The following is a 27,538-nucleotide window of genomic DNA, read 5'->3' as shown; positions in this document are numbered from 1 at the left end:
TGACCTTGTATTGAAAGATTACGAAAAGAGATAAGATCGAGATTTATTAATCGAATCATAAGCTTACCATGAATAATATTAATTAGCGAATTTCTTTTCTAAGAAATTTGTCTTTATTTTGAAGAAAAATGTCAAGAGAGAAAAAAATTTTTATATCCACATCGTATACCAAGGGTTAGGCCAAAGGTTGAGAGAAAAAGAGAGAAAAGCTCTCTTTCTCTTTCGATGTTACCCCTATCGAGAGAAAAGGGAGGTGGATGATCCCGCCTCTAAGGAGCTGTATCGGAGTTGGCCAAAGGGTGGGAGACGACGTGCGCAGGGTTAGAGGGGTAAAGAAGGGTTTCGCAAGTCCTCCCCTCTGTATGTGATATCCCTCCGGGGAACGGACGAGAGGGCGTCCCGGCGCAGGCTCCGATACAGCCAATCGTCGGACCGCGAGTGATAACGACGCTGCCGAATGCGTGCGTCCGCGTCTCTGGCCAAGTCCACCACCGGTGGTCCACACGGTTCTCCGCAAGGCATTCCGCACGTTCCGTTGTCTCTTATACGATACCGAGTTGCCTCGTGTTTTCCCTGTCCGTCCATGCACGCGAGAAATGAACTCGTGCGATACTGTTTGCGAAAATAGGTGTGTTAAACATGTTGAAAAGCACGTTCCTTCCTTTTAACACGATCGCTGTGTCTAAACTCCTTTTCTCGATGTCTATCTGATTTTTTCCTTCGATCGATCTCGCGTGCTTACCTTTTCGTCTTGGACTTGGAGAAAACGTTGCTCTTTCAAGCTCATGTTGTTGTGTCCGCGATCAGTGTTCGTGATTCTGAAAGACGATAAAGTTTACTTCTCGCGAGTTCGGCATACTTTCTACATCGTTCCTTGACTTTCGGAAGTGTTCGCGGACATTTGTCCATCCTTTGAAAAGAGCTGGATTCGACAGTGCTGGATAAGATAACGCGCGGAACCCCGCATTGACGGTGAGATTCTCTTTTCTTTTCCTTCTTTTTTCTTTTTTTTTTTTTTGAAAAAAATCGTCATATTGTAAAAATATCTCTCTCTCATTCTCTCTCTCTCTCTTTCTCTCTCGTTCTCTCTCTTTTTCTCTGATGTAGATACGTTCGCTACTGCCGGAAAGGTCTAATTGAATCAGAGCACAGGAAACGCGACTACGAGAGCGCGGTTTCTCTTAGCGTGCCAATGAAAGAAACGTATGTCGTTATCGCTTTGACTAATAATAAGATATCTCTGTGGAATGATTAGCGACCGCCCTCTCTTTTTACTTGCACTGTATTACATTATCGCGATTTTCCATTTGAAATGACGACGACGGTATGAAATACGCGTATATGGTATACTTGGATCTGATAGCGTTTCATCTCACTTATCTTGTCGTTTGATATCCTTGATCGAAATAACACATTCACTTCTGCATTCATTTCTAGAGAAAAATGTCAAACGGGTCTAGCTATGTCAGTTATATCAAAATCAATATCAAATTATCATTATTTCTATTTTATGAGTAACATGTTTAGATCGATATCGTTATGTGTGTACAAATCAGAAAATCTTGAGTTATTATTTGAGAAAAAGTAAATATATTAATATGAATTAGGCAAAATAGGTTGGTCGTTGTATACATAAAGATCGATCAAAAATTAATGATAACATTATTTTTATAAATAAATAATATAGATGGATCAATATTCTCATCATGGATTAAAAGTTGCACGTGGTGTCACTCTGGTTTGGTGCATCGAACATCATTATATTGCTAACTTCTCTAATGTCTTTAACTTTCGCAATTTTGGGAAAATTACGAAAGCAAGAGTGGTTCGTCCGAAGGGAACTGCTCGACTATCGGTTAACGTAAATGCACGCACGGCTTGTCGAGGTTTCTCCCTCTTTCGCATGCGAATGCGCGTCTATATCAGCCTTACCGCGACACTGCATTTAAATAGTGTGTGTAGGTACGTGCGAGAGAGTTTAGACGAGGTAGGCTGAGGGGTTTCCGGCGAGCGTTAACAGAGTAACAGAGTGATGTAATGAGGCCCGGAAGCAAGCAATTTGCTGACCGCCGCGGCCACAGTTGCGCGAGACAACCTGCCCGGAGTACCTTCTTCTTGATATCGGCACCAGCATCCTTCTAATTTGATGCTTTTGCCTTTTCGCAAATTAATTTTATATTATACTGACGAGATATCGTGTTTTGATACATCGTACGATGTCTTCCGTCGTTAGCGTTTAACTCGACTCAATTATTTAACCAGACATGGAATTTAATCAGTCGTTTTTATACTTGGATAAATTGACGATATCATTGACAATTTTATATCTTTTTGTTTCTTGCATTATTATAAATTTATGTTAATCGGGTGATGTGTGAAAAGATTTCTATGACTTTGTGATAAAGCTATTTTGTGATTAGGATGATCAGTGATATTAATTTTAAGAGTTTCTATTATAATTGAATCTTCTCTCCATGAGAAGATACATGGTGCAATCTGTGTGAAATTGTTCGATTCGATGTCAATTTGTTATAAGGATTAATCCGTGTCATAAGATTCGTGAAAATCTGCCAAGAAATCGAAGGTAATCCGTCGGCTCTTTCCAAAGTAGATTAAACATGAATAAAAGTATAGAAACGAAGACAGTGGTCTTGAACTCTAAATGGAAATAAAACTATTTTATAGATCTTAATATGTAATAAATAACGTGTTTAGTAAGATTATTAAGTACTTAGCTAAACACTCATAATTATCATTTTCAGCTATTCTTTGTACGCACATAATCTATAGCAATACCTAGCGTGCACATAATTACAGCATACCTGTCAAAAATGTTTCAACACGAACGAAGAGAGATCAAGGCCACCCATTAAACGATCCTAGCAATGATCTGAAAATAAAGCTAAGTAGTTAATGAGGAAAATTTTGGGTAAATGTTTCAGGGGCACTTTGGTGATGTACGACAGCGCTAGCTGTTCGTACGCAGGTGCGCTCGAATTAAAAGGAACCGGGAGTGGAGCTGCGGCCGGGGCCGGGGTCGGGGTTGGGTCCGGATCCGGGAGCGGAACCGGAGTCGGGGCCGGAGCCACGACCGCGGCCGCGGCCGCTGCTTCTGCGGTGGTTGCGGGTGTTACTGCGACCGGTGTCAAACAAGAAAATTGGCCGTATCGTGGACTCACCTGCGACAGCACCTTTCAACGACTTAAGGAGAGTGTCAAGCAGGCTAAACAGGCTCTAGCCGATCGTGCTGGTTATCTTCCTGGAGCTTTCTCACCTCCTCCGCGTGCCAACCCGTCCGCCATTTCGCCGACCGCCTCCATCACCGGTGAGTGCTTCCGTACGCTTTAAATCTTCCCTCATCCTCGAAAACCCTTATGAACGAAAACTATTTCTTTTTTATCTTCTTCTTGTCTTTATCGAACTTTTTTTTTTCTTATGCCTTGCTATGTTTCATTAACGATGATGGGCTTTCCTTTATGATTTCAACGTTGCGTTTTTCTGTCAGATTAATGACACTTTTTAAAATTCGATCTCATTAATACATATTTACGATGCGAGTAATTTTTTACGTTTTTACGGAATTCATGGTTATTTACATTTCTACTAATGTATTATTATTTACATTTTCGAGAATATCTTTTATAGGCCAGTATTTTATACAGTTATATCTTGGATTAAACATAGATTTATTGTTGGTTGTAATAATTTAGAAAAATTAGTCTATAATATTTTTAAACTATGTATTAAAATATGCTCTCAAAATACACTGAATAATATTTTCTAGAATTTTACAATTAAACGAAATATTTAGCTTTCGAGTACTTCCACCACTTGTATTTAAAGTAGAAATGTTTCAACAATAGTCAGATGAATAACACAAAATTTGTCTAACTTTTTGTAATATTTTATACTAAAATAACAAATCAATTCGCAATATAAATAGAATTCCAACTTGTCTCGAAGGAACTTGAATGTAGACATTATTCGAAAAGCAGTAAAGATATATCTGGAGAAAGAAAGGAAAAAAAACCGCAAGAAAGAAAGTGAAAAATTAACGTCCGTATCATTGATCTCATGAAGTCTAGACGAAGATAGGAGTGCAATAGAGTCCCAGATGTAATAATTTGCCAGTGTTTACCGTGCACGATAGCGGCGCGGCTTGACTGTTGCTCTTTGCCGTCACCGATTTCCGATTGTATTTTTAAAGCATCGGTCGCGAGGAGCATTAATTACCCGACCGGTGTAAATCACGTTATCTGCTGCCCACACCTCGCGAGAAAGTAAAGCTGGGTCGCCGAGAGAGAAAAAGAGATAGAGAAAGGAAAATAGAGAGGAGAAAAAAAAACAGGATGAGAAGGGGTCAACGGTGTTACGCGAGGACCGTCGACTACTTCCTACGGCCGCTCCAATATCCTGCGTGTTCCTCCGTAATTTAGCAACGATTCGACAGTTTCGTGCTGCAACCGGTCCATCCTCTAAAAGCATAGCAGTCCATTTTCTTTTACGATTTTCCTCGATGGTCGCGAGCCATTCGTGATATCCGTTTTGAAATTTTTCGAAAAGCTATTGATTTAAAAAATAGGATATCGTTGATAAGCTGTTTTGTGATTACAGCGACAACGAAGATTCAGTTTCCTTAATTTTTTTTCTTTTTTCCTTTTTTTTTTCGTTTCCTTTCCTTTTCTTTTCTTTTATTTTCTTCGAAGGAAGAAACATCGTTTGGAAATTTTGATGTCGAATCCGAATTCTCTCAGTCGAGTTCAAGCAAGATGGTGGGTCGATGATGGCGGCGTAGTTGCGAAAATGTGGATGACGAGGGGTGGAGCGGTTAGGGGTTAGCCGGGAACGTATCCATGACGACCGACCGCCCCACGAAGCGGCACCCTCCGGGATTCCGGATGTTCCCCTCGACATCCCAGCATCCCTCTTTCCCTCCTCTCCTGATGCGACCATCCGCGATCACCACGTACCTCTCTACTCTGCCTCGAAGAGATAGAGAGTCCATAGCCCTTTTTCAAGAGATGTGTCGGATTTAAGCTTGGATTTTAAGTCGAATCGTATCCGTGCTCTCAGAATATATCTCTCAACCATTAGATAGTAATTCTCATAGAATTTATTATCTTATTTCTCTCTCTCTCTCTCTCTCTCTCTCTCTTTCTCTCTCTTGTTTGTTTTGCAATAAAGAAAAACAAATGCGACAAATGCGAATTTTCATTTGTTTCATTGAATTAAATTATTAAAATTAAAAACATATAACGTTGAGTAATGTTCGAAAGAGTTATCTTTCGTACGATGTATTATACTGTTTACTTTGCTAATTGATGTTTGCCGAGTTGTGGTGACACGCGTGTGCATTGGGAACATGTTTGTTCGTAAACATGGGATAACCTTTTCAATATTTAAAAATTTACGACACGTTTCAACGCGTAGGTACGAAGAGTCTCGTTTATAGGAGAAGGTTAATAGAGAGGATAAAGAGGTGCCGTAGAGAAAGAGGGAGTACCATTTAATCATGTTCTCTAATTGCACGGAATGAACGAGCGAGAGGTTCATAGAAGAGAGACGGACTCTTTTGTCCTTCCTTCTTTTTTTTTTCCTTCACTTTTCCTCTTCACTCATCGTGAATTCTTTTTGCGCGTAGACGCGAATTATAGTGAATTGTTGTAGAGGGCGGATCACACAGTGACCGAGACGCGTTGATAATTGTCGGTATCGGTTAACCCGAAGGGATAGGCCAAGGGGTAAGGCTAAGGGTAAGTTAGAAGAGTAAGTCAGGGGGTGGTTACGGGTGTCGGTCACCCTTTGGCTGATCCCTAGGAGGTCCGTTCTTTTGGACCCTTCTCACTGCTTTTCCCTTTTGCCCCTTACGTTCAGCAGTCTTTGCGCCTTGCGTCCCTTCGTTTCCGTTAAGCACCGCCACCAGCAGTACTACTACTACAATTCTCAACCACTACCTACTAGCAACTTACGACCACGGCACCCTTCTTCGCGGTTCGAAGGGTGACTAAGGGTCAGAACGTCCTGACTGTCTTCTAGACAAGAATAAAAAGTCAGAGGAATATATTAAAATGAGGAAATGGGGAGACGACGATATATGTATATATATATATGTATATATATATATATATATATATATATATATATATATATATATATATATTTGTATGTTCATTTAAAATATTTTCAGCTCGATCCTGATAAATATTTTCTTAATTTCCCTTTTGTATATCTCGATCTAGAGTTTTCTTATATTTCGAAGAACTCACAGCCAAAGTCCTGTTGTAGCGAAATGATTAGTATCGGCCCCAGGAACTAGTCCCTTTTATCTATTCTCTATGGTACGTTCAGCTTGACCGCGCTCGGTCGATCCGGATCTGTATGCAAGCCAGGTTTATGTCTTTCTACTCGCATTTCTCCTATGGCTCGCTGCAGGCCCCGTGACTAATCATGATAGTTCCGGCCGGGAATGGCGGGGACACACGACTCTCGGTTCCGGTTCCGGCGCGTGCTCTGCTACCCTGTTCTCTCTCTCTCTTTCTCGCTCTTTCTCTTTCCCTCTCTCTTTGCTCTTTTCCCCTCTCTTCCCATAGCGAGTCACCCTCGCGCGCAATTATTGCGCTTCGCAACAAAGGCGGCAGCGCCACGAGCGCTCGAAGGAGCACATCGTTTCTGTTGCTCCTATCGCTGCCTTTGCTCACCACAACCTTAACTCACTCTCCTTCTTCTTCTACTCCTTCTTATCCGCTTGATCTTCCTTATCGCCCATAGCGAACGTATTTTAACAAGTTGAAGTTGGAATGATAAAAGAACCCAGGAGTCCCTTCTCATCCCATTTCTCTTCTTTTTCTTTCCCCCATTTTTTCGATCTCCTTGCAGCTTTTCTTTCTTTTTTTTTTTTTTTTTTTTTTTTTTTTAGTTCCTTAACTCCCTTCTTCTCAGCTTTAGTCGGCAAGTCGCCTATCAACCCTACGGCCGAATCATTATTCATCCTCGCGCGACCTATGGCCCACCCAGTTGACGTCGTGAAATAGCCTCGTTAAGTGCTAACTGCCACGGGAGTAGGTAACGCCACAACTACGACGATGGTGCGGTGGTGGCATTCATGCTGAGGAAAAAGGAAAGGAGATCATGACTCGGCGTAAATTCGCGAAAGTGCGAGAGAAAGAGAACGGGAACTCGTTTAAGGCCCACCCTTACGCCTAGTCGTGATCGTGCACGCGATCCTGTGCACCCCTTTACGCGCGCCCTTTCCATTCTTTCGCTGAATCGTTCGCACGATTTTGACAATAAGACAAACGTGTGTCGATCGCTTTTCCTCGTGACTCAGTTTCTGTCTTGTTTTTAAAACATTTAGGATAGATGAATAGAAATTCTGATTTCCGGTTGAATAATCTTTGACAATTAAAAAAAAAAAATAATAACAATTGGATATTTATAATTTTTATGATAGACAGATTTTGTAATTTGTTGCTCTTTACCTTCTGTCAGAAATCTAACGTCGGAGTTTAAATTGAAGAATTTTATCGACTATCATATTTATTGTTTTATGATTGTTATCATAGCTCAACAATGTAGGAGATTCGAGCGATTATCGGTTAGGAAGACTCCAACAGAACTACTGTAGATACGTATACGTTCGTAACGATTTTCCTACGTTAGAATCCTTCGGCAAGTGGTACAGATCAATATTAAAGTCTACTTGCCAGAATGGCAAGAAAATCACATCGTGCTTTAGGAATCTTACGGTAGATGGCACTGTCTTGTAACAACCCTTGGACTAGTTTTAGTTCAAAGCAATAGATGTCTTTTCTATAGTGTTGTAATTTGAAATTATCATATTATTTTTATAATTTATTATTAAAGTTGTTTTTATATAATTCGAATGTATATTAAAAATTCCACTGTATATTTGACTACTGATAGAAAAATATTTTTTTTATTTTTTCAATCTGGGTTTGTATATTAATATTGTCAAAAATTTGTATATTTGTAACTTTGTACATCTATATATTTATAACTCATACATAAATCAAGATTTTGTTTTTGTAATATAATCAATAAATATATGATATAATTTAAATTAAATATTGGAAATTTATATGTTTCAAAAAAGAAATATTCTTGAACTTTTGAACGTCCTTAATATTATTTGAAAATGTGAAAGGACCTAAGAAAAATTTGTCTTCTCGTATCAATCGGCTTGTTAACGATCGGACATAACAATGGCCTGTTGTATGATCGCTTATCGGTGAAGGGTCTGAACGTTAGTTCGAAAGCAGTGATGATACTGCGTAAATGTCGAAAAAAGAAGCAAGAGAGAAAAGTCATTAGCCAGTTAATCATGCATTATCATGTGTGTTTAATGTACCGTCGATGAAGGAGTGACTGGGGAGTGAGCATCGAAAGGGAAACTCGTATCCCCTTTTTCGCTCGTTTCTTAGCTCCTAGTCAATATTGTCAGCGTGCATCGCAGCGTGAACGACACATCGCACTCGTGCACGTATTTCTATGTATCACTGTCTACCCTCGGCACTCCTTCGTCTCTCGTCTTTAATCGCAATAAAACGGAACCCAAGGGGGCCTTTTTTCTACGAATTAATTTAACGGCCAACAAATCACATCACGAGACAATCTTACATTATTTTATCGAACTGCTTTTTAACAGAGATTTACCAATCGTTATTCATTAATTATTACAATAATAACATAATAACATTCGTTCTGATATGGTGCTCAACTATGCTCCTGATGTAGCTATATTATTCATGAGTTCACGAGGGTGAAGAATATTCAAAGTTAAGTTATGCATGATTATAAGGATGATACATTACTATCTTCTTGTTATAAGTGTTCACCTTTTTTTTCCATTAATATATAAGAATAATTGATGATTTATAAATTTATATCAAATATTTGAAAGATAGAGCATTTGAAGATTTTTATAAATAGTTTATATAAATTAATTAAATAATTTTTATAAATAATTATTTATAATTTAATATCAAAGTCAAAAATATATGAAATGAAACTCTATTAATATATATTTAAAAATTACAAATCACCAAAATAATATTTGACGATGATATAAGTTAATCAACTTCTCCAAAAAAATTTGTTTAGATAAATCAATACAAAATTCACAAAGAAAGATGAGAATCGCTATTGGATGGTGAAGTGATCGGTGTAGCGATGCAAGTCAATAATCATCGTTGAGACAAGTGCGCGTTCGATGCCGAAGAAGAATAAGAGGATGAGACGACGATCGAGGACTGTGATCATGACTACGACGGTGCGACCGGTGTTTGTGGCGTTCGCCGCCGCCCCGGCCGCCGACAAAAAGGCGAGAGAATTTCCTGAAATCCTTTCTGAGGGTCTGATTGCCATCATTATCGTGGAGTGGGTAGGAGTAGCACGGCACCAGCGAGGATAGGGTGCCACGGGGTGGGTTTCGGGTGGCGGAGTGGAGTGAACGAGTGAGGAGGAGGGTGGCTTAGGAGTGGAGGAAGCAAGCTTGGGGTTCCGTTATGAGAGGAAGCGGGAGAGCTCCTGACTGCGGGAAAGAGATGGCTAGCGGAAAGGAAACGTACTGAGAGAGAGAGAGAGAGAGAGAGAGAGAAAAAGAGAGAGAGGGAAATGGAGAGAAAAAGAGAGAGAGGGAAATGGAGAGAGAGAGAGAGAAAAGCTAACGGAGCGATAGATGGTGTCGAAGAGAGACAGCGATAGAAAAGGGATGGAAGGAGAGAAGAAAGTGTAGGGAACAAGAGAAAGAGAAAGAGAGAGACGGAGAGAGAGAGAGAGAGAGAGAGAGAGAGAGAGAGAGAGAGAGATAGCGAGAGGGAGCGAGTGGAGGACAATCAGTGGTATTCAGCTGAAGCTGAGGACTGGAAGGCTAGGGAATAGCGGGTTGGGACGTCGACTACTTCTACTACTACCTCCATCAGAATCGATCGACCACGGACAGCCGCTATACGACGTAACACCCGTTGCTGCCCACCGGAAGTTACCGAACTATGGCAGTCGAACGAAAGCAAGTTGACGTTATACTCCTCAACTATGTATCCTCATCGGATTTTCCGATGATCCTAAATATCCAAGTTCTTCCGATGAACTGCTCTTAGAGGAAGAGGATTTCAGGTGGCTTTCACTTTTCCCGAAAGATAAAGCACTTTCGATGATCGAACTTTGTTTTCCTTCTGTTCTTGATCGATCGTTAAATATCGATTGGCAAGATCATCGAATTGTTTAATAACAATGACTTCAAAATATCATATGATTTTTTATATCATACGAGTTTTTATTTCTATGTTAACAAATATAGATAAAACGAACAACTGAAACATGTTTATATTAGACTTATATCGAATTTGTAAGTACATATAGGGCTAATGTAAGAGGTGTGAAAAGAGTCGGTCATATCAAGTATCATACACAATTTCATATAAGTCATAGGCATCTTAAAGTCAAGTAAAAGAACTATTTCACGCTCTGACGATCAAAGTGGAACGTAAGTCGGTTGGCCAAGAAGAAGGAAAGAGAGAGAGAGAGAGAGAGAGAGAGAGAGAGAAAAAAGAGTGAAGAAGAGAGAGAGAGAGAAAGAGAGAGAGAAGATCGTGTAAGATAGAGAACTCTTGGCCGCACCTTGATAGAGCACAACGCCTTCGCGAATTAAGACGGCAGTTGTGGAAAGCGCAATGTATGAATGTATATATGTGTGTATCTATATATATGTATGTGTGTGTGTGTTTGTGTGTATCTATATACAGATATATACACATATATATGTATATGTTTATATGTGCTGACTAGATGCGTGTATAACGTGTTAGCCGCGTGTGTCTTACAATGCGGTAAGCCAGTATGCGATGTGGCCTCGGCCCGGCTCGATTCGCGTGGCGGCGGCTGATCGATGCGTCGCCATGACGACGCTTCCGCCGCCAGTCATCCAGCTACCTCTGCCTCCGACCACCGATTCTTCCCCACCCACCATCACCACCTCATACCTTGACGGTATCTCAGTTTGTTACCATACGCCAGCATACCATATCATCCTCGACATGTGACTCTTTTCTTCGAGATTCGTGAGATCTTCCTCGTGAGTTCTTCATGTGATGATATATCTCACGACAGCTTACTTCGATCATAGATTAGACCAGCAGTCCTTCGAAAATAGATGGATCTTTCTAATCCTATTGGTGACATTCCAACAGTTAAAAGTTAATACCAGGTTTTATAAACAGATGGCATTACCCCAGAGAGTTACCCCTTCAATGATTTGGGTATATTGTAAAGATCATCGTGACGTCATTCAGAATGCAAGGTTCTACCCTTATTTTATAATCAAAGTAATCGGATATTCCAGAGTTCGACTATTTTCGTATTTGAAAATTCGTCAATGTGTCCCAGTTACCGAGCATACGTTAAACATTTTCCGTGTGTTATAATACGCAGCAACGAAATATGTCCGGTCAATGCATTAACGCGTCGACCGGCTGCGGGCACACGATGTAAATAATCGTTTATTGATTAACTGTTTGACTGCGCAAGTCGAGTTAACTATGGCTAATCTCTGATTTGTAACGCCTCCCATCCTACGTTGGGGTTGCGCTATGAGTAGGTGCGCGGCTTGGCGCGGCAAGGGACGCTGACGAAGGGTTGGAGGAGAGGAAAACGGCAGCGGGGGTGGTCTCCCCCTCAGCACGTAGTTTTCGCCCCTGCAACCCTCCTAGCGCTAACACGGAATTAATATCTCGCGAGTTAGCGCCCCATCCCCACCTTTCATCCCCCTCGACGGCCTCAAAACGGAAATGAGCGCGCGGATGCCTCTGCTCTCTCGTTTCTCTTCTCTCTCTCTCTCTCTCTCTCTCTCTCTTCTCGTCTCTTTTCACTACTTCGCTTATCGTTGTCTCTTCTTCGTTGCTCGCTTCAGCGACGCAGCAACATGCCGAGACAGAATTTTGTAGTTGCCTCTGAAGACTGAAATTCTTCTCGGTGATTATTTTTTAAGCCGAATCTGCGGATTATTCTTTCTTTATTATTTCCCTTTATCTTTACTTTCTCTATCTTTTTTCTCTCTTTCTGATATTTTGTTCCTGTTCGCCCATTTCCATTTACTAGTCCCTCTCTCTCTCTCCCTCCCTCTCTGTTTTTCTTTCTCTTTCTCTTTCTCTGATGCGAATTTCTTATTAAATTTGTCGTCGAGACATAAATGTGATTAAGTTCGTGACGACGAACAGATTTTACGCTGAAAATGTACTTGAACAAAATGATAGATCTTAATACGACTTATTTCAAAATCCGTCCATCGATCACAATGAACCGTTGAAGCGGCACGAACCTTTCAGAAAAATACAATATAATCATTTTTATAATAATAGGGAAATAGAGGTTTGAGTTTTGTTACTAAACTTTGTAAGGAGAATCATAAAACGAATGTCCCACTGATGGCAACAAAGGCTCGAAGTCGTTTAGTTCAGCGAGACTGGAGATATGCAAATTCAAGATAATTAGGCTGGATATATGAAGCGTAGACATAGAACGACATGTACGCATTGTGAACTTTAGGGGATGTACACGCGGTCCTTTGTTTGAAGCAACGACTGCATTCTTCCGTAATGTAATTAATGGCTTTCGCTTCTACAGCCATCACCCTCGCTCTTACGCCGTTTCTCTACGCATTTCTACGGAGTTTCATCTTTTCGAGATACGTTTCCTGATGATTTTTTCGTATGGACATTAAAATCGTTGCATAACAACAATCGCATTCATCTAAAAATTTCTTTTCCAACCCTCTGTAAAGTCAAGTAATATTTAAATATCCATATTGTTAAAAATTTTCATATTTCTTAAATATAACTTATATCAGTAGTAAATGTAGTTACAGAGAGTTAACTATTTAGACCTAATGGTCAAATTTTATCGTTTCATAATATCTTTTATAATAATCTCAATCTTTACTTTCTTATCAAACGAAGAAAAGGAAAAATTAATTCACAAGCTAAAAAATATCTGCACTTATTTCGTAAAGAGATGAATCGAAGGAGAGTTCACTTAATGTCAACGGAAGTCTTTGTACCGATGCCGTTTGCAGTTCGACAAACATGCCACGAGAACGTGTTCACAAGTGTGTTCTTCTTTAAAATGCTATGCAAAGAGTCGCTGGTTCTTAAATTCTATTTGCAGCTTGGTGCTTGTTTGCTTAGGTACAATGATATAAGGTAGTAAAAAAAGACGAACTTATTTTGAGAGATAGGAATATCATCAATGATACATTGAATTCTTGGTGTTAGTTGGTTTATCCGATGGTTTAGAAGTTGCCCGTGCGTGGATAGGCGCGATGCCATCGGGTCCAAGCAGGGATTCAAGCATATTGTACAAATTGAATGCGAAGAATTATCTGGTAGCCGTTCGAGATATGTATCATCGTACACTTAAGCAGATCTCCCCCACAAACGCAACAAAGTGACACGGTTCTTATCGTGTTACAGTGTGCAGGGAACGAAAACGAGGGAAACTAACGGAGGTTCGGGGGTAGGAGGGAACTGGTTTGGGCAAGAAGAGAGAAGGGGAGGGATTGAGGTAGCTCGATGCTTCGACAGGCTCTTGGGGTGGGAGTTGGCTGGCTCGAGCTCCCTCGCAGCTCTCTTCTCTATTCCCTCCTCGCAGCTATGCGTCTCGCGTTACAATAGCTGCCCTGTCATGTCTCATACCATACAATGATATTCCGCGCCCCCGCACTAACAGCCCGCGTAGAGCGAGCGAGCGAGCAAGCGAGCAATACCGAAGAGAATCGTTGGTTGGTCATTAATACCACTACGCCAGTATCTCAAGATAATGCACTCTCGGAAAATCACGAGAAGTATGTATGATTCTCTGTATCCTAAAAGATCCTTTCCATGTACTTTTATGTATAGACTTTTAGCCGGTATAGTATAAGTAATAAGAAGTATACGAGATATTCGTTCAAACTTTGTACTAAGTTTTGTATTATTATCGAAGTGTACTTGGAATTCTCTTATAGAAAATTTATTTGAAAAATATTCAATCTAGTTGTTAAAATTCTTACGATGTTTATTCAAGTTATTATACAACTCTCAAAGTCTATATGTCCAGTTATGTTAAAGTTCAATACTTTTCATTCAATCTTGAAAATGTAAAATAGTTAAAAATTGATATATAGACTAGATAAACTTCAGGCAATGTCCATTCAGAATCTACCTGGTATTATCCACTCGAACTCTATTTGGAGTTTGCCAATTCTTCTCCAACTTTGGCAACTTAAAGTATACTATAGATTCGACATGATGTGAGGGGGTAAGTATCGCGGAAAAGTAGCACCATCGGCTTTCTCCCTTCGCAGGCACACTTTAACCCCCTTGGCATCCCCTAGAACGTACACGCGGACACTCGAGAGCGATCGCGCGTTAAATGCGCCGCTGGCTGTACGCGGTCGCGTGTCGTGCGCGTGCCGCGTCTATCGGCCGTGGTGGTACTGGGGAAAGGGCCTTCTCTTTCTCTCTCTCTCTCTCTCTCTCTCTCTCTCTCTCTCTCTCTCTCTCTCTTTCTCTTTCTCTTTCTCTTTCTCTCCCTCTGTGTCCGCTTCAGCACGACCAACACCAACTCCCACGTCACGGTTAAACGGCCTTACCTAACGTCGAACATCCAGAATATCCCGGTAGTATGAATCACAGTTACTCTACTACTCGCTAAGTATTATCTATATGTGTTAGTGAACGTTCAGGACGGCCACTTTCAGCCATTCCCGTTCACCGACGTAACTTGAAAATGTAGTATTTCAATTCGTATCATTCCGAGGAATGCACCATTAGTAATTTATTGTTTACTTACGCATTTGTATAAATTAAATAATAAGAACTAATTATGAGATATCCAATATGTTATAAATTTTATGATAAAATGAAAGAAACTTGGTATCATATATAAAAGCAAGTATTATATATTTTTAAAGTGTATCATTAGTTTGGCTAAAATTTTATTAAATCTAATAAATAATTCTGATGTCTTAAAAAATTATTACTATATAATGTTATATATATAACAATAATTTTTTATCATAAATTAAATATATGTAATGTTATATATATATGTATATATATACATATATATATATATATATATATATATATATATATATATATTTCATATACAATATATGATTTATATACATACTATATATTATATGAGCTGTTCACATAGACAAAAGCGATTAAGTCCGTTCAGTTCAGAATCTTTCAAAGTTTTAGTACCAAATCGATACTTAACTTTTTATGTTTAAATTAAATTTCTTTAATAATTAGGTCTAACACCACTTAACGACAAAAATTTGTATGTTCGTTGAATAATAAATAATGTATAATGTATATAATTTTATCAATTTTTTTTACTTTTTCTTTTATGGAATTAATCTATTTGGCAAATAAACGACTCATATATAATCTTCACAGAAATTCTAGAATTCAAGAACCGCGAAGTGGTCTATATCATAAAAATGATAGAATTATAGAATATATTGAACACACACCCAAAAATACTTCATTTATCTCATGTATAATCTGATCTTGGAATTGGTAAAACATAGAAAATTAGGAATTCTTTTCAAGTGGAAGGGAAAACGGTGAACTGATAATCGTAGTGGCAGTAGCATGAGACCGATAAGAATGTTGATAAGAATGAAGAGCGGTTGAGCTAAAACTTAGATAGAAGGAAGGTAAGAGTAAGAGAAGAAGTATCCGGTCAAGGTCCAACTCGAGGAGTCGGCTTTCGCCGTCGGCAGCGTAGGCAAGAAGTACTAGAGTAGAAATATCGGCTGACTATAGAGAAAGGGCACAGCGCAAGCGTTCTTCCACCCCCATCTTGCACGGGGGTGTCAATCCTTGGGTAGAGACCGCCCCTAGTGTCGCGTTCACGAGCCAACCCCCGAGTGGCATCGTGATGGAGGGCGGGTCGACGTATAGGCACGTCGTCGTTTTCGACGAGCCGTTGAGAGGCTAGAAAAGCAGCAGTGTTACTCGGAGCGGGTAGGCAAGATGATCGGCACCTTTATCGTGCAGCCACCTATTATTTTCGCGTTCTATCTAACGACAACAAGAAAAAATTTTAAATTGGCTAAACCCCGCGACGTTCTCGTTCAATCTTGAACGAGTTCGAGCAGCAATTTCTCTTGTGATATGATCGACGAGTCGTGTTGGAATCCAGTGATTATCGAGGACAACGGTGTTAACGCATTATTAACAGAGGGATCAGGCCCATCAACGAAGGGGGGTCGAAAACTCGAGGCTACCTGCCGCGTCGGTGGCAAACCGCGCGATGCTGGACCTCAAAAGTACCGGTACCACTACCGCGGAATTACCACGAACAACAGCTTTCACCAATCTCTCCATGCTTTTTGCCGGTACGTGGGATATATTTTCGTTAGAATTCGTGATGATTAGACTGCGATATTTCGTTTAATAAATCCATGTTGATAATCACAATCATTCGCTGTGAGATTATCAGGTGATAACGTGATATTCGAGACACTAACTTACAGATGATCGTCAAATCGAGTTGTGTTCGTTAGGTTTTGTGTTGCGTTCAAAGATTGAATAAGTTTTATACTTATTGAATTTATAAGATAATGGATGCTAACAGGTACGACTGATTGTATCAATTTATCCATCTTTCAAAAAGTAGTGTATTATTGAAATGTCTTCATTATTAATCGAATGCGATACCTAAATATAAATATATATTTGCGAAATATAAATATATTTTTGCGAAATATAAATATATATTTCACAAACTTATATTTTGAAATTCTTTCAATTGTGTTTAAATTTTGATGCGTATTCATAATTACAAAGAAAATATAATGACATTTATTATTTTATACGTATTTGTTCTACTCGTGCAGCCTTGACCTAGGTGACCTTTAGCTTAGTATAAAATCACAAAGTACATGATAACAGCACCTAGATACGTATTTGACGTGTCAGAGATTACATCACGTTGCACATCGATCGATTTTAACGTCTTCGGAAACATGAAATTTGAAGCTTTATTAATGGACTGTACCCTTAGACCAAACGAAGGGAGACGAAGTAAAAAGTAAAGGTCGAGTCAGCGCCCGCGACTAAGTCGTTGTTTGCCTAGAAAGACCAAGCTTCTGCTACAGCTTGACATACTGCCCTGCGTATGTACACATGCCGGCCACCCTCGTGCCAATAACTGCCAAATGAAAATATATCTGTCTGTAAATACACCGCCGGCATTCGAGACTGCGTCAAAAGTCGAGAAAATTCGTTTTCTGTGGATTTACCTCGGGGCTTTCTTTCTTCATGAAAAAGAAAAAAAAAGAGATATAAAACTCGTTTTCTATCAACTAACAATGTTTTTCTATATTGGTTTTACTTATATCATTGAACCCATCATCATCGGTATATTAAAAAGAAAAGATCTAATGTTTGAATTTATAATTTCGAAGTCCATTAAAAAATGTTAATAATTTTAAAATCATGTATAAATTTGTATGAATTATATATGATATAATCTTAAATAATGTTGAAATTTTACAGATGCAAGTAGTTCGTACAAAGGAGGCTGGAGTCACGCGACATCGCCGGCTCCTGGCCAGGGTAAGTAATACTTTATCAAATTTTATATTTGCATTGATCAGTGAAATCTACGTAAAAGAATAAGATGATGTGGGTGGCTCGATGGTGTCCCGGTATTCCGGTGTCCTGGCGCTTTCCGTCGCTTTGTGCCGCTTTGCCGCGCGTTCAACCGCGGACCCTTTGTGGCCGTCGAGAGTGAACAGCCCTAGGGGTTGAAAGAGAGAGAGAGAGAGAGAGAGAGAGAGAGAGAAACGGCTGCTAGCACAGCAACGAAGCTAACGGAGCGGTTGGCAAAGCAGTGGCGCGTCAGTCTTGTTCATCGTTCTGGACACCTCTACACTAACACAACAATCGTCTTTCGTTGACTCGTGCCCTCGGGCCGTTTTGTATAAAGAACTTGTGCTCACACTTTACGCTGCTACCAGACCAACTGTAAAAAATATTCGGGAATATTCAAGATGTATGCAGATCGGTGTGTTACGAGTTACCAGGCTGTTTACTACAAATGTAATGAATATATATTTTGATAACTCCCTAACATATACTAAGGTAGTATATGTCCTATTTTTGTAAATTACCTTTCCTTAGACTTGATATTTATACTTCATTTTCATATTAATTTTTTTTTATTCATATTTTATATATTCCAAAGATTAGATTTCATTATTTAGACTTGGATTAATTTTAAATGGATTTTTAGATTTTAACTAAAAAATTTATTGTACCATTAAAAAATGTAATTATAAAAATTTATTTATATTTCTATCGAATTCAATCATCAAATATATAAAAACTCGAAAACTATGATTCTTTTTTCAAAATTGTTCGAGTTAATTAATACATTGACGATTACAATAGCTTTTCCTTGCATCCGTGCGAGCACATACATATGTACGTATTAGATCACAGACACCATCAGTAGTCGAAAAACAGAAGGCACTCATAGAAGAGAGGACGTAAGATAGAAAGCCGCAGGGTACAATTCTCTGATCGCGAGGGTTGTGCTCTCACGTTGCCTTTGATCAGGTTTACACTCGACGCCATAACATGGTAGAAGCGGACATCACTGAGGTTCATGAAATTACGCGACGACGCGTCAGACTCGCTTCGTGACCCGGGGCACCTCTGCCACCTCTGTACCATCATCTCTCTCTCTCTCTCTGTCTCTCTCTTTATCTCTCTTTCTCTCTCTCTCTCTCTCTCTCTCTCTTTCTACCTATCTCTATCTTTCTCTGCGGCTCTTTGCCAGCGTGAAATTGAAATCACAGCTTCTCTCTCTTCTCCATACTGTTCAATAGCTAGCGTCGTTTGTGCTAAGAGTACAAACCAACCAAATTAAACCTCGCCTGTTCCTTTGGAAGCCATCTACAAAATCTACGTCAAACGTTTCGACGTAGAGGATATTTAACCTATCCTAGGCAATTTTGCATAAATCGATATCACTGCTTGACGTCTTTCGTGACACATTAAAAAACAAAAGTACTTGATTCTTTTTAATTTTTTTTTATTCTTTTTTTTTTTAATAATAGACCTGACTCTTACTGACCTGACTTTCGTTTTACAATTTAATAAATGTTAATAAGCGAATCTTATGATCCTTTTTAAATGAAGTTGGTATATCTACTTCTAGTACAAATCATCGGTGACCCCCATGCCAGTCAACGTGTTAACGTACATTTTACATAATGAATTTATTGCACGCGAGACACAAGTTAGTTACCATTCCATCGTACGTGTTCCATCGCGTGATGCTTTGTACGGAAGAACAATGGAAAGAAAAATCAGGGTAGGACTTTAAAAACACGCTTGCTTTAGATCACAAAGTACCGATCTCGATTTCGAAGAAGGTTCTGACTACTAAGTAGTAAATTCAAGCAAAGAGTTTCTGATAAAAAATGACTTTCTTCAAACTCTTACTTTAACATCGTGTTCATTAACACGGGACAGTTCGGTTAACAAATGGAACATTCAAAAATCTATGAAAATAAATGTAACGACATTATATTCATTGCAACTTTATACATATAAAGATTAATTCTACGAGCTATAAATTAAGCTTTTTACACTATAATTATTTTAATAATTTGTTCTTAGTAATCTTTGATATAATTCTTTTTTTATTTCTGATAATTTATATATACATGTATACATATATATATACATATATTTTCTAACCAATTAATTAATCTGTTTCGTAATTTGTAGTATAAATGAAATGTCAAGTCATTTAATTCAACAGTTTTATGAATAAATGATATCATCACTTCCATGATAATTTCGTAATGCAAAAGAATTGATATGTTTCGAGATATTCGAGCACGATCATTGTTTTTTTTTCTTTTTTTGGTGAATTTTTCTTCAAAGTTAATAAATCACAATAAATATATCAATCAGAAACATACAAAAATTAATGTAAGATAAATGACAAGCAGATATTCAAGTTAGGAAAACTACGTAATTCTTGTCCTCGATACAGCAATATTTTTCAATGATTCTCAAGGAAAGATTGGAATTGGAAAAAAGAGAAAAGAGAAAAAAAAAAAAGAAAGTGATCCGGTCTTAGAGAAGGTTTTACGACTAGGGTAGGTGGGAAAAAAAAAGACTTTAAGGCGAGTGGCGTTAGGAACAAAAGTACTTCCTCTGCCCCCTTTCCTTCTTCCTCTTCTCAAGCGCGTGTGCCTCTCGCGTGACTTCCTGACCCGAAGCGAGCGGACCTCGACCCCCTGTGTGTTTGTGTGTGTGTGAGTGCGCGCGCGCGTCCGTCCGAGGGCAACCCTAACTTCCCTATGATAATTACATAGTCCGACACGACGCGTGCCAAACGACCAAACGTGATCGGACCTGATCACTGATTGTTATCTCTCTCTGTCTCTCTCTCTCTCTCTCTCTATTTCTTTCTCTATTTATCCTTTTTTGTATCTCAAACTGAAGTTAAGATTTTCTAAGTTTCTTGAAAGAAAATTTCCTTATACACTCAAAAGCATTTTTTCTTACTAGGCAATGTAGCCACTTTGATAAAAGGGACAAGGGGATTCGTGCTTGATAGACGTTCAACGACGCAGGGTTAAAGTGGAAGCGCAATCCGTGCACCCTCCTAACGGAGAATCGGAGATGAATGCGAGCCGATATGGCGGGGGAGTCTCGAAACGCGCAAGCAGCCATGCGTGAACGTGTCACGCATAGGCACGTGCCCGTGTATGTACTACCGAAAGACATAATACGAACTGCGAGACACGGCGACTCCGTCGTCGTATCCTGCGACCCCTCCAATATGCTACGGGCATTTCTTTGACAATTCCATTCTGTTGTCCGCAGAACGTTGCTCGTTGAGGAAGAGAAGGAAAAAGGAAAAAAAGAGAAAAAATAGGAAGAATAATGGAGTGGCCGAGATAAGAACTGTCTCTCTCTCTTTCTCTCTCTCTCTCTCTCTCTCTCCCTCTCTCCCTCTCTCTCTCTTTCTCTTTTTATCTTTCATTACAAATCGAGCCGTGACGATCCTTTATTTTTTTCAGGCACGCGCCTGCTCGTAAATAATGATCGATGATCCTACGTAAATCTGACGCGATCTCGATGATACGTAGATACGTAATATTATACAGTATACCTCTTGTACAACACGGGGAATATCTACAGTTCTGTATGATACATATTATACGAGTCACAGGTTATACAAATGTGAATTATGTATGTTTTTGAAGAGACATATTAAATGAAAGATGTTCATGGTTTATTGTTAAAATATGTATGTTTTTAAATCATCTTAGAATTTTTCTTTATGAAAGAAATCATAGTCGTGAAAAAAAAAATAAACTTGTTATAAGATAATTAAAAATTTTATTTTACTATTTTTATAACATTTCAAGTGAAAAGAATAATACAAAATAAACATGATATATAATAATAGTAATAATAATAATAAATATAGATAGATATATATAAGAAACAAAATTCAGATCAATTTTTAAGTTAACCAATTTTCATCTTCAATGTGTGAGATGTTTTAATTTTATCTCAAAACCATTTTTTAAAAATATATTCACAAAGTGTTATATATGAGGGTTATTTGATGAATCTGTATTATATGGGGGAAAGTGACTTACTATACTTTATTTCTAAATCTCTATGTATTAAATAATAAAAACACATAACTCTCGAGGTGACCGCCGAAGGAAGAAAAACGTTAAAAACGTTTTTCTCGCTTATTTTTTGTTTTTTTTTTCTTTTTTTATTCTTCCTTTCTTTCTCCTCGTAAATCTGGCAGCGCGAAGACCATGGTCACGCGTCGTTTCCCGGTGACTTGTTGCCCACGATCCGTGTCCCCTGAGCGTGTCCCCCAGCTCCTGAACGCGGTTCCGCACTGGGAAAGACCCGCTCGACTTTCTGACCGCACGACGAACAGTCAAAGTCGCGCGTAAAGTCGTCACGCTTTTTCCTTCCCTATGAAATTCTCTTGGAATACAGTATATATACATATATAGATATATAGTATTTATATATATTATTTTTTTTATTTTTCCCTGATTATTATTTGTTTTCTTCTTAGTTTTTATTTAAAAAAATTTTTACATTTCGTATATTCGAATATTTTTATTCCTAATATTTTCAGCAACGTCGTTTTACAAAAAAAAAAAAAAAAAAAAAAAAAAAGAAAGTAAAAAAAACACGCGATCGAGCGTGATCATGATGAATTGTTTCAGTAGATAAAAAAAAATTTTAAATAAAGAAAAAGAAAAGAAAAGGAGAGAAAAAGCTTAAGCCAGAGAAGGTGCCAAGATCGTGACACGTCGTTCACTTGAGAACTTTTAAAAAGAGCCTCGCGTGCCGAGTCACGCGAAGACGTGACTTATAACTTAGCACTAGGTTTCTTAACTTCCTCGTTTAAAACGACTCGATTCTAGTATACCCTTCTTCCTTTAAATGGGACGATGTTGGAGATAAAAGTGTTGTTTCGAGTTGAAGAAAATCAAAAGAAAACATGTGGAAATTTTGTGAAGTTTTTCAAGCCGGAAAAAAAAGGAGAAAGATAAAGATAAAAAAAAGGTAGTTGGTAGGACCCATACCCCTTGACTGATAGAATAGCAGCATTGTCGTTGTGCTAGCTATGTTTGAAAGAGCGAAAAAGAGCTCAGTAAGCCGGAATAACGGGGACCTTTGATCCTCCCTCGAGGAAGGTACGTGCGCCTAACGGGATTACCCCGCCCAACGTAATTGCTTGGAATGTGCGGATATAGACGCGACAATAGGGAACTTGGACGGATCCAAAACCGATCGTTGATGTTCTTAACTTGAGTCTATAAAACTGGGCAGCTGTATATATATATATATATATATATATATATATATATATATATATATATATTTCTTTTAATATTTCCAAATGTTCATAATCTTAAATCTCAATAAATCTATCTAGTACAAAGTGTAATATATAAAAATTTTAGATATTTATATTAATAGATTTTGATCACATTTGAAGAGTCGTGTAACATTAGAACAAAGTAATACTGAATACTATAGAAAAAAGGAATTTTAGTCGAAATCCAAGAAAAAGGAAAAAAAAAATAATAAATCTTCCAACCCTGCGGCTACGCTGATTGAGGCGAACCCTATGGACAACGCGAGCTTCGTCGACGCCTAGCAAAGATCGTCTCCTTCGTTGTCCGAACCCTCGGTGATGCTTTTTCCCGGTCGTCTCAATCAGAAGCGAAATCAAATTGTTTAACACAGCGGATACCAACTGCTATTTAAAGCTAGCATCTGCCGTTTTGCTTGTCAACGACATTCCAACGATGTGATTTTGAATTTTTTTTTTTTTTTTTTTTTTTTTTTTTCCTTTCTAGATAATTCTTTCTTTTTTTATTTTTAATTTAAACGTCACGATTATCACGAAATGTCTCTAAAACCGACGAAATCTTTATCTATTCTCGTATTTTGATTTACATATTTTAATAATATGAGAAAAAAAATTAACAAAATCTTTACTTATTATAATAGCATATTTAATGAGATTAGAATGAATCTTCATTATATAGATTTGTATTCATCATACTTGCATGTTTTATAGATTCATATTTAATTTTTATTTATAAAACTTACGGTATGTTCAAAATTTATCTCTTTTGTGATCAAGTTGTATAAGTAAAAGAGAAAAGGAAAAAAAAAGAAAAGAAAAGAAAAACTAACAAAGATAACAATAACATCAGATGATTCATTAAAGCAACGCGTCAGATTTTTGCTACAGATCTCAGCATTAGCTCCTAATTTTTTCTATTTTTATCTAATGACATATAAACTGATCGTCGAATTGGTACGGTCTTCCAACGAAACGGAGTATAACGAAGCGAAATTAAGGGGCATTGTGTCTTAAACAGATTGCACACTCGTATGGACGTGACCACTGGCCAAGTTCCTCGTAAGAACAAATGAACACACACACGCGCACATACACAGAGATAGACAGACAGACACATAAACATACATACATACGTGTGTAGACAAAGCGTGTGCAAAGACGAGTAGACGAGAGGCAGACGAGAAGAAGAAATTGGGGGGTGATAAGAAGTAGGATCGAAGCGATGAGCATGAAGAAACGTATACGGAGCACTCAGCCCCGTGTTTGCCTACACGGAAATCCTCTCTAACGGATTCTAACGCTCGACCGGGTTTTATACTTTTGTCCGTCTTTGACCAGCCGATAACTTTTTTTCTTTTATCTCTCATTGTTTTCATACAAATTGTATCTACTCGTTGACTGTGCATAAACTCATGTCATTAATATATTTAAAATTCGATGAAATCAAACATGACACTTTTCGAAGTCTTTATGTATCTACATATTAATTATTATAGCAATTATTTGGATTTATAATGAATGAATATTGATCATTTGAAATAACTTTCAACTTAGAAAAACAACGTGAATATAAATGTAATAATATGAATTAATATTACGATGGAAAATTTAGCATTTTAATGTATCGTTCGGTTGTATTAAATTTGTAAAAAATTAAATCATTTTAATGTATTCGATTCGGGTGCTAGTATATTCCTTCTTTTTTCTTTTTTTTTTTTTTAGGGTACGGAAGCAGCCTATCAAAGTCGGCGTTGGACACTCACAGCCACCTCAGGCAGCCTGGTATGTAGTAGGTAGATATTCTTGAGAAGTTCAAGTATTTATCTCTATTCAAATGTTCATAGAAAATGAAATATTCCTTTAAATCTAACAAGTCATATTTTATTGTTAAATATTATTTCTTATGAAACTTCGACGATTCGAAGAAGAAACATCGGTGAAAATGCGAGTATGACCTGATTCTTAATATAGCTAGACATAGTTCAGAAAAGCAAACGCACGGAATGACCTTCGCGATTATTACATTACTCGCTAATCGCGCAGACGATATACGCGAAGTTTCAGCCTCCAGATTTTCTCGTGCCACGCCCAGAAATTTCTCCTTTCAGCCGATCGATCGGTCTAAATGAATGTTCCCTTTCGAACTGTATTTTCTCCTTTCTCCAGAATTTTCGGACTCGAATGGGAAACAAATGGTATCTTATAAAACATTATAATTTCGATTTGAAAGATCTTCGTATTAATATGTATTAGAGGAACATTAATCATTTCTAACCATATTACAATATTCCTTCTTCTCTCACCTGTTACTATTGAACACACATATTATGTATCACTTAATTAATACTTTGACCATGAGAACGAACGAATATGTTTTGATAAAAAAGTACATACATTACCATCGTTTTAGGATAGGTCAATGACGTGGTGATAATCTGAAAATAGAAAATATCATTGAAAACGATTAATCAAAAATCCTTCTATTAAATTGTTTTCGATGCTTCGGTCTCGTATATTACGAAAGCTTGCTTCCCTAGTTGTGAGCACATACATTGGTATACCGCGCCCCTTTCCATTATTAACTCGTAAGTGAGTTACCATTCGATCGAAAGGCGATCGCTCTGCCACGTATTCGGGGAACTCAACTAGCGAAACGACCTTTGAGGTCCGGCAATTCGGATACCCCATCCCCATCGTCTGCATCTATCTGTTTCTGTCTGTCTGTCTGTCTATCTGTTTCTCTCTCTCTCTCTCTCTCTCTCTCTCTCTCTCTCTCTCTCTCTTTATCCCCTCATAATCTCTTGAAATATATTTCTACGGAAGTCGTCTAGATAAACGAAAAAATAATGTACTTTCATGGTCGTCGATCTCCAGACGGTTATATTCTACTACTGATGAAACTATATTTAAACTTTTATAAAATTATGTGTTTTATACACTGAAATAAATTTCAATTAGAATAATTTTATTTAATCACAAATATGCATTTTCCTTCATCCTAATATTTGCATAACATATTATATACTTTGCAATTTACGATTTGCAATAAATCATATCTTTAGTTCAACACTCTGAAATTTCAGGATAAGAAAGTATAATAGCTAGCATAGATTTTTGGCCAATGCGAAGACATTCGCGGACGCCCTTTGAACCACTCCGTCGACGGTAGCTCCAATTGAAATTATTATGATCCAAACGAACTCTATTCTATTGTAGGGTTGCGATTATATCCTTTTGTATGACTCTAGAGCCCTTCAAGTCTGAGCAGTAGCGAGCGACGGTGATGACGCATTGTAAAGCTTTTAAAGAGCGATACGGGGAACACGAGGAAATAACCGTGTAATGGATAGGTATATGCTCCGGGGAAAAGGGCAAGAAATGACATCCGATTTCTTCCTTGAAGAAAGAACACAATATTTTCAAACGTATGAAAATAAAAGAAAAATAAATGTTTAAAAATTTACATTTTCAAGAGTTCGCAAAATTATCGTCGTTCGTTTACCTAAAAAAAAATATATATATATATATATATATATTAAAAAAGAAATTTATTAAAATTATCTGACAAGATAGAATTTATATAAGAATTTGTTAATATACCGATATGATTACTTCCAGACCCCTACCAAATGTTTAGCGCGACAAGTAGTCGCTTGGCGAGTTCAGGATCCGGTCAAATTCAGCTCTGGCAGTTCCTACTCGAACTTCTATCCGACTCAAGCAATGCCGCATGCATTACGTGGGAAGGAACCAACGGTGAATTCAAGTTGACCGATCCAGATGAAGTGGCAAGACGTTGGGGCGAGAGAAAGTCGAAACCGAACATGAATTATGACAAATTGTCGAGAGCCTTAAGGTAAGCTAACCGTGTCTTTCATAATAAAAATAAAATAAGAAAATATTTTATCTTTAATTTTATTTTTAATTGGGAACAATTAAATAGATCGATTTGCAAATATACTAAACGATTCCGTTATCTAATGAACGAACTAATATAGAACGTTGGATAACAAACGATTTCGACGTATCTATACTTTGATCAAAATTCGATGGGAGAAAAAAAGGAAAAAAGCAAAAAAAGAAAAAAAAGAGAAAACTAGAAAAGACGGCACAAAACGCGGTTACGTTGTCGTATGGACGGTCGTTGTCGAGTATAGTAAAGGTAGAGGGAGAAATTTCAATCACTGTTACCCAGACCGGCAGACGCGGCTATTATTTTTCGATCAGATCCACTGATTATATTACGCGACTGCTCGCTTTTCGTTCCCGTTCCCCGTTCCACTTCACTCCCGGTTCGTAGCAGGAACCTTTTAGATGTATTCCAAAACGGTGAGAGCGAAAAATTACGAGTGGTACAACGCACGCTTTCACCCTTCGCCAATACGCTTCCATCGTCCCTCAATGTTCCACGTGAACGTTTAAAATTGGTAATGGTTGGGATTCACATTTCGTGAATTCGCTCGTTGATATTGAACACCAGGAATGATCGGTAGCCGACCTGAATAATCAATACATTATACGAATGATCAATATAAAATTTAAATAAATTAATATACTTTCTAAATAATTCGATAGA

At 38.1% G+C, this 27,538-nt stretch overlaps 1 protein-coding gene across 5 annotated transcripts in view; it reads left to right on the top strand.

Moving 5' to 3' along the window:
* Positions 1–421: 421 nt before the first annotated feature.
* The window catches only part of LOC124947760 (transcriptional regulator ERG homolog), a 32,784-nt gene continuing 5,667 nt past the window's right edge, over positions 422–27,538 (top strand). For 3 of the 5 annotated variants that reach the window (XM_047490355.1, XM_047490357.1, XM_047490354.1), the window contains exons 1-5: positions 2,092–2,584; positions 2,943–3,325; positions 17,571–17,630; positions 24,685–24,744; positions 26,581–26,818. In XM_047490355.1, the coding sequence (XP_047346311.1) occupies positions 2,956–3,325; positions 17,571–17,630; positions 24,685–24,744; positions 26,581–26,818 (728 nt within the window). In that variant the 5' untranslated portion in view covers positions 2,092–2,584; positions 2,943–2,955. Of the gene's footprint in view, positions 973–2,091; positions 2,585–2,942; positions 3,326–17,570; positions 17,631–24,684; positions 24,745–26,580; positions 26,819–27,538 lie in introns of those variants that run through there. The other 2 variants (XM_047490356.1, XM_047490358.1) reach the window with 2 other exon arrangements.

This window comes from Vespa velutina, chromosome 3 (genome assembly GCF_912470025.1).
Source record: "Vespa velutina chromosome 3, iVesVel2.1, whole genome shotgun sequence".
NCBI lineage: Eukaryota > Metazoa > Arthropoda > Insecta > Hymenoptera > Vespidae > Vespa > Vespa velutina.
The sequence above is the reverse complement of the archived record's forward strand: the minus strand, read 5'-3'. Positions and strand labels throughout refer to the sequence as shown.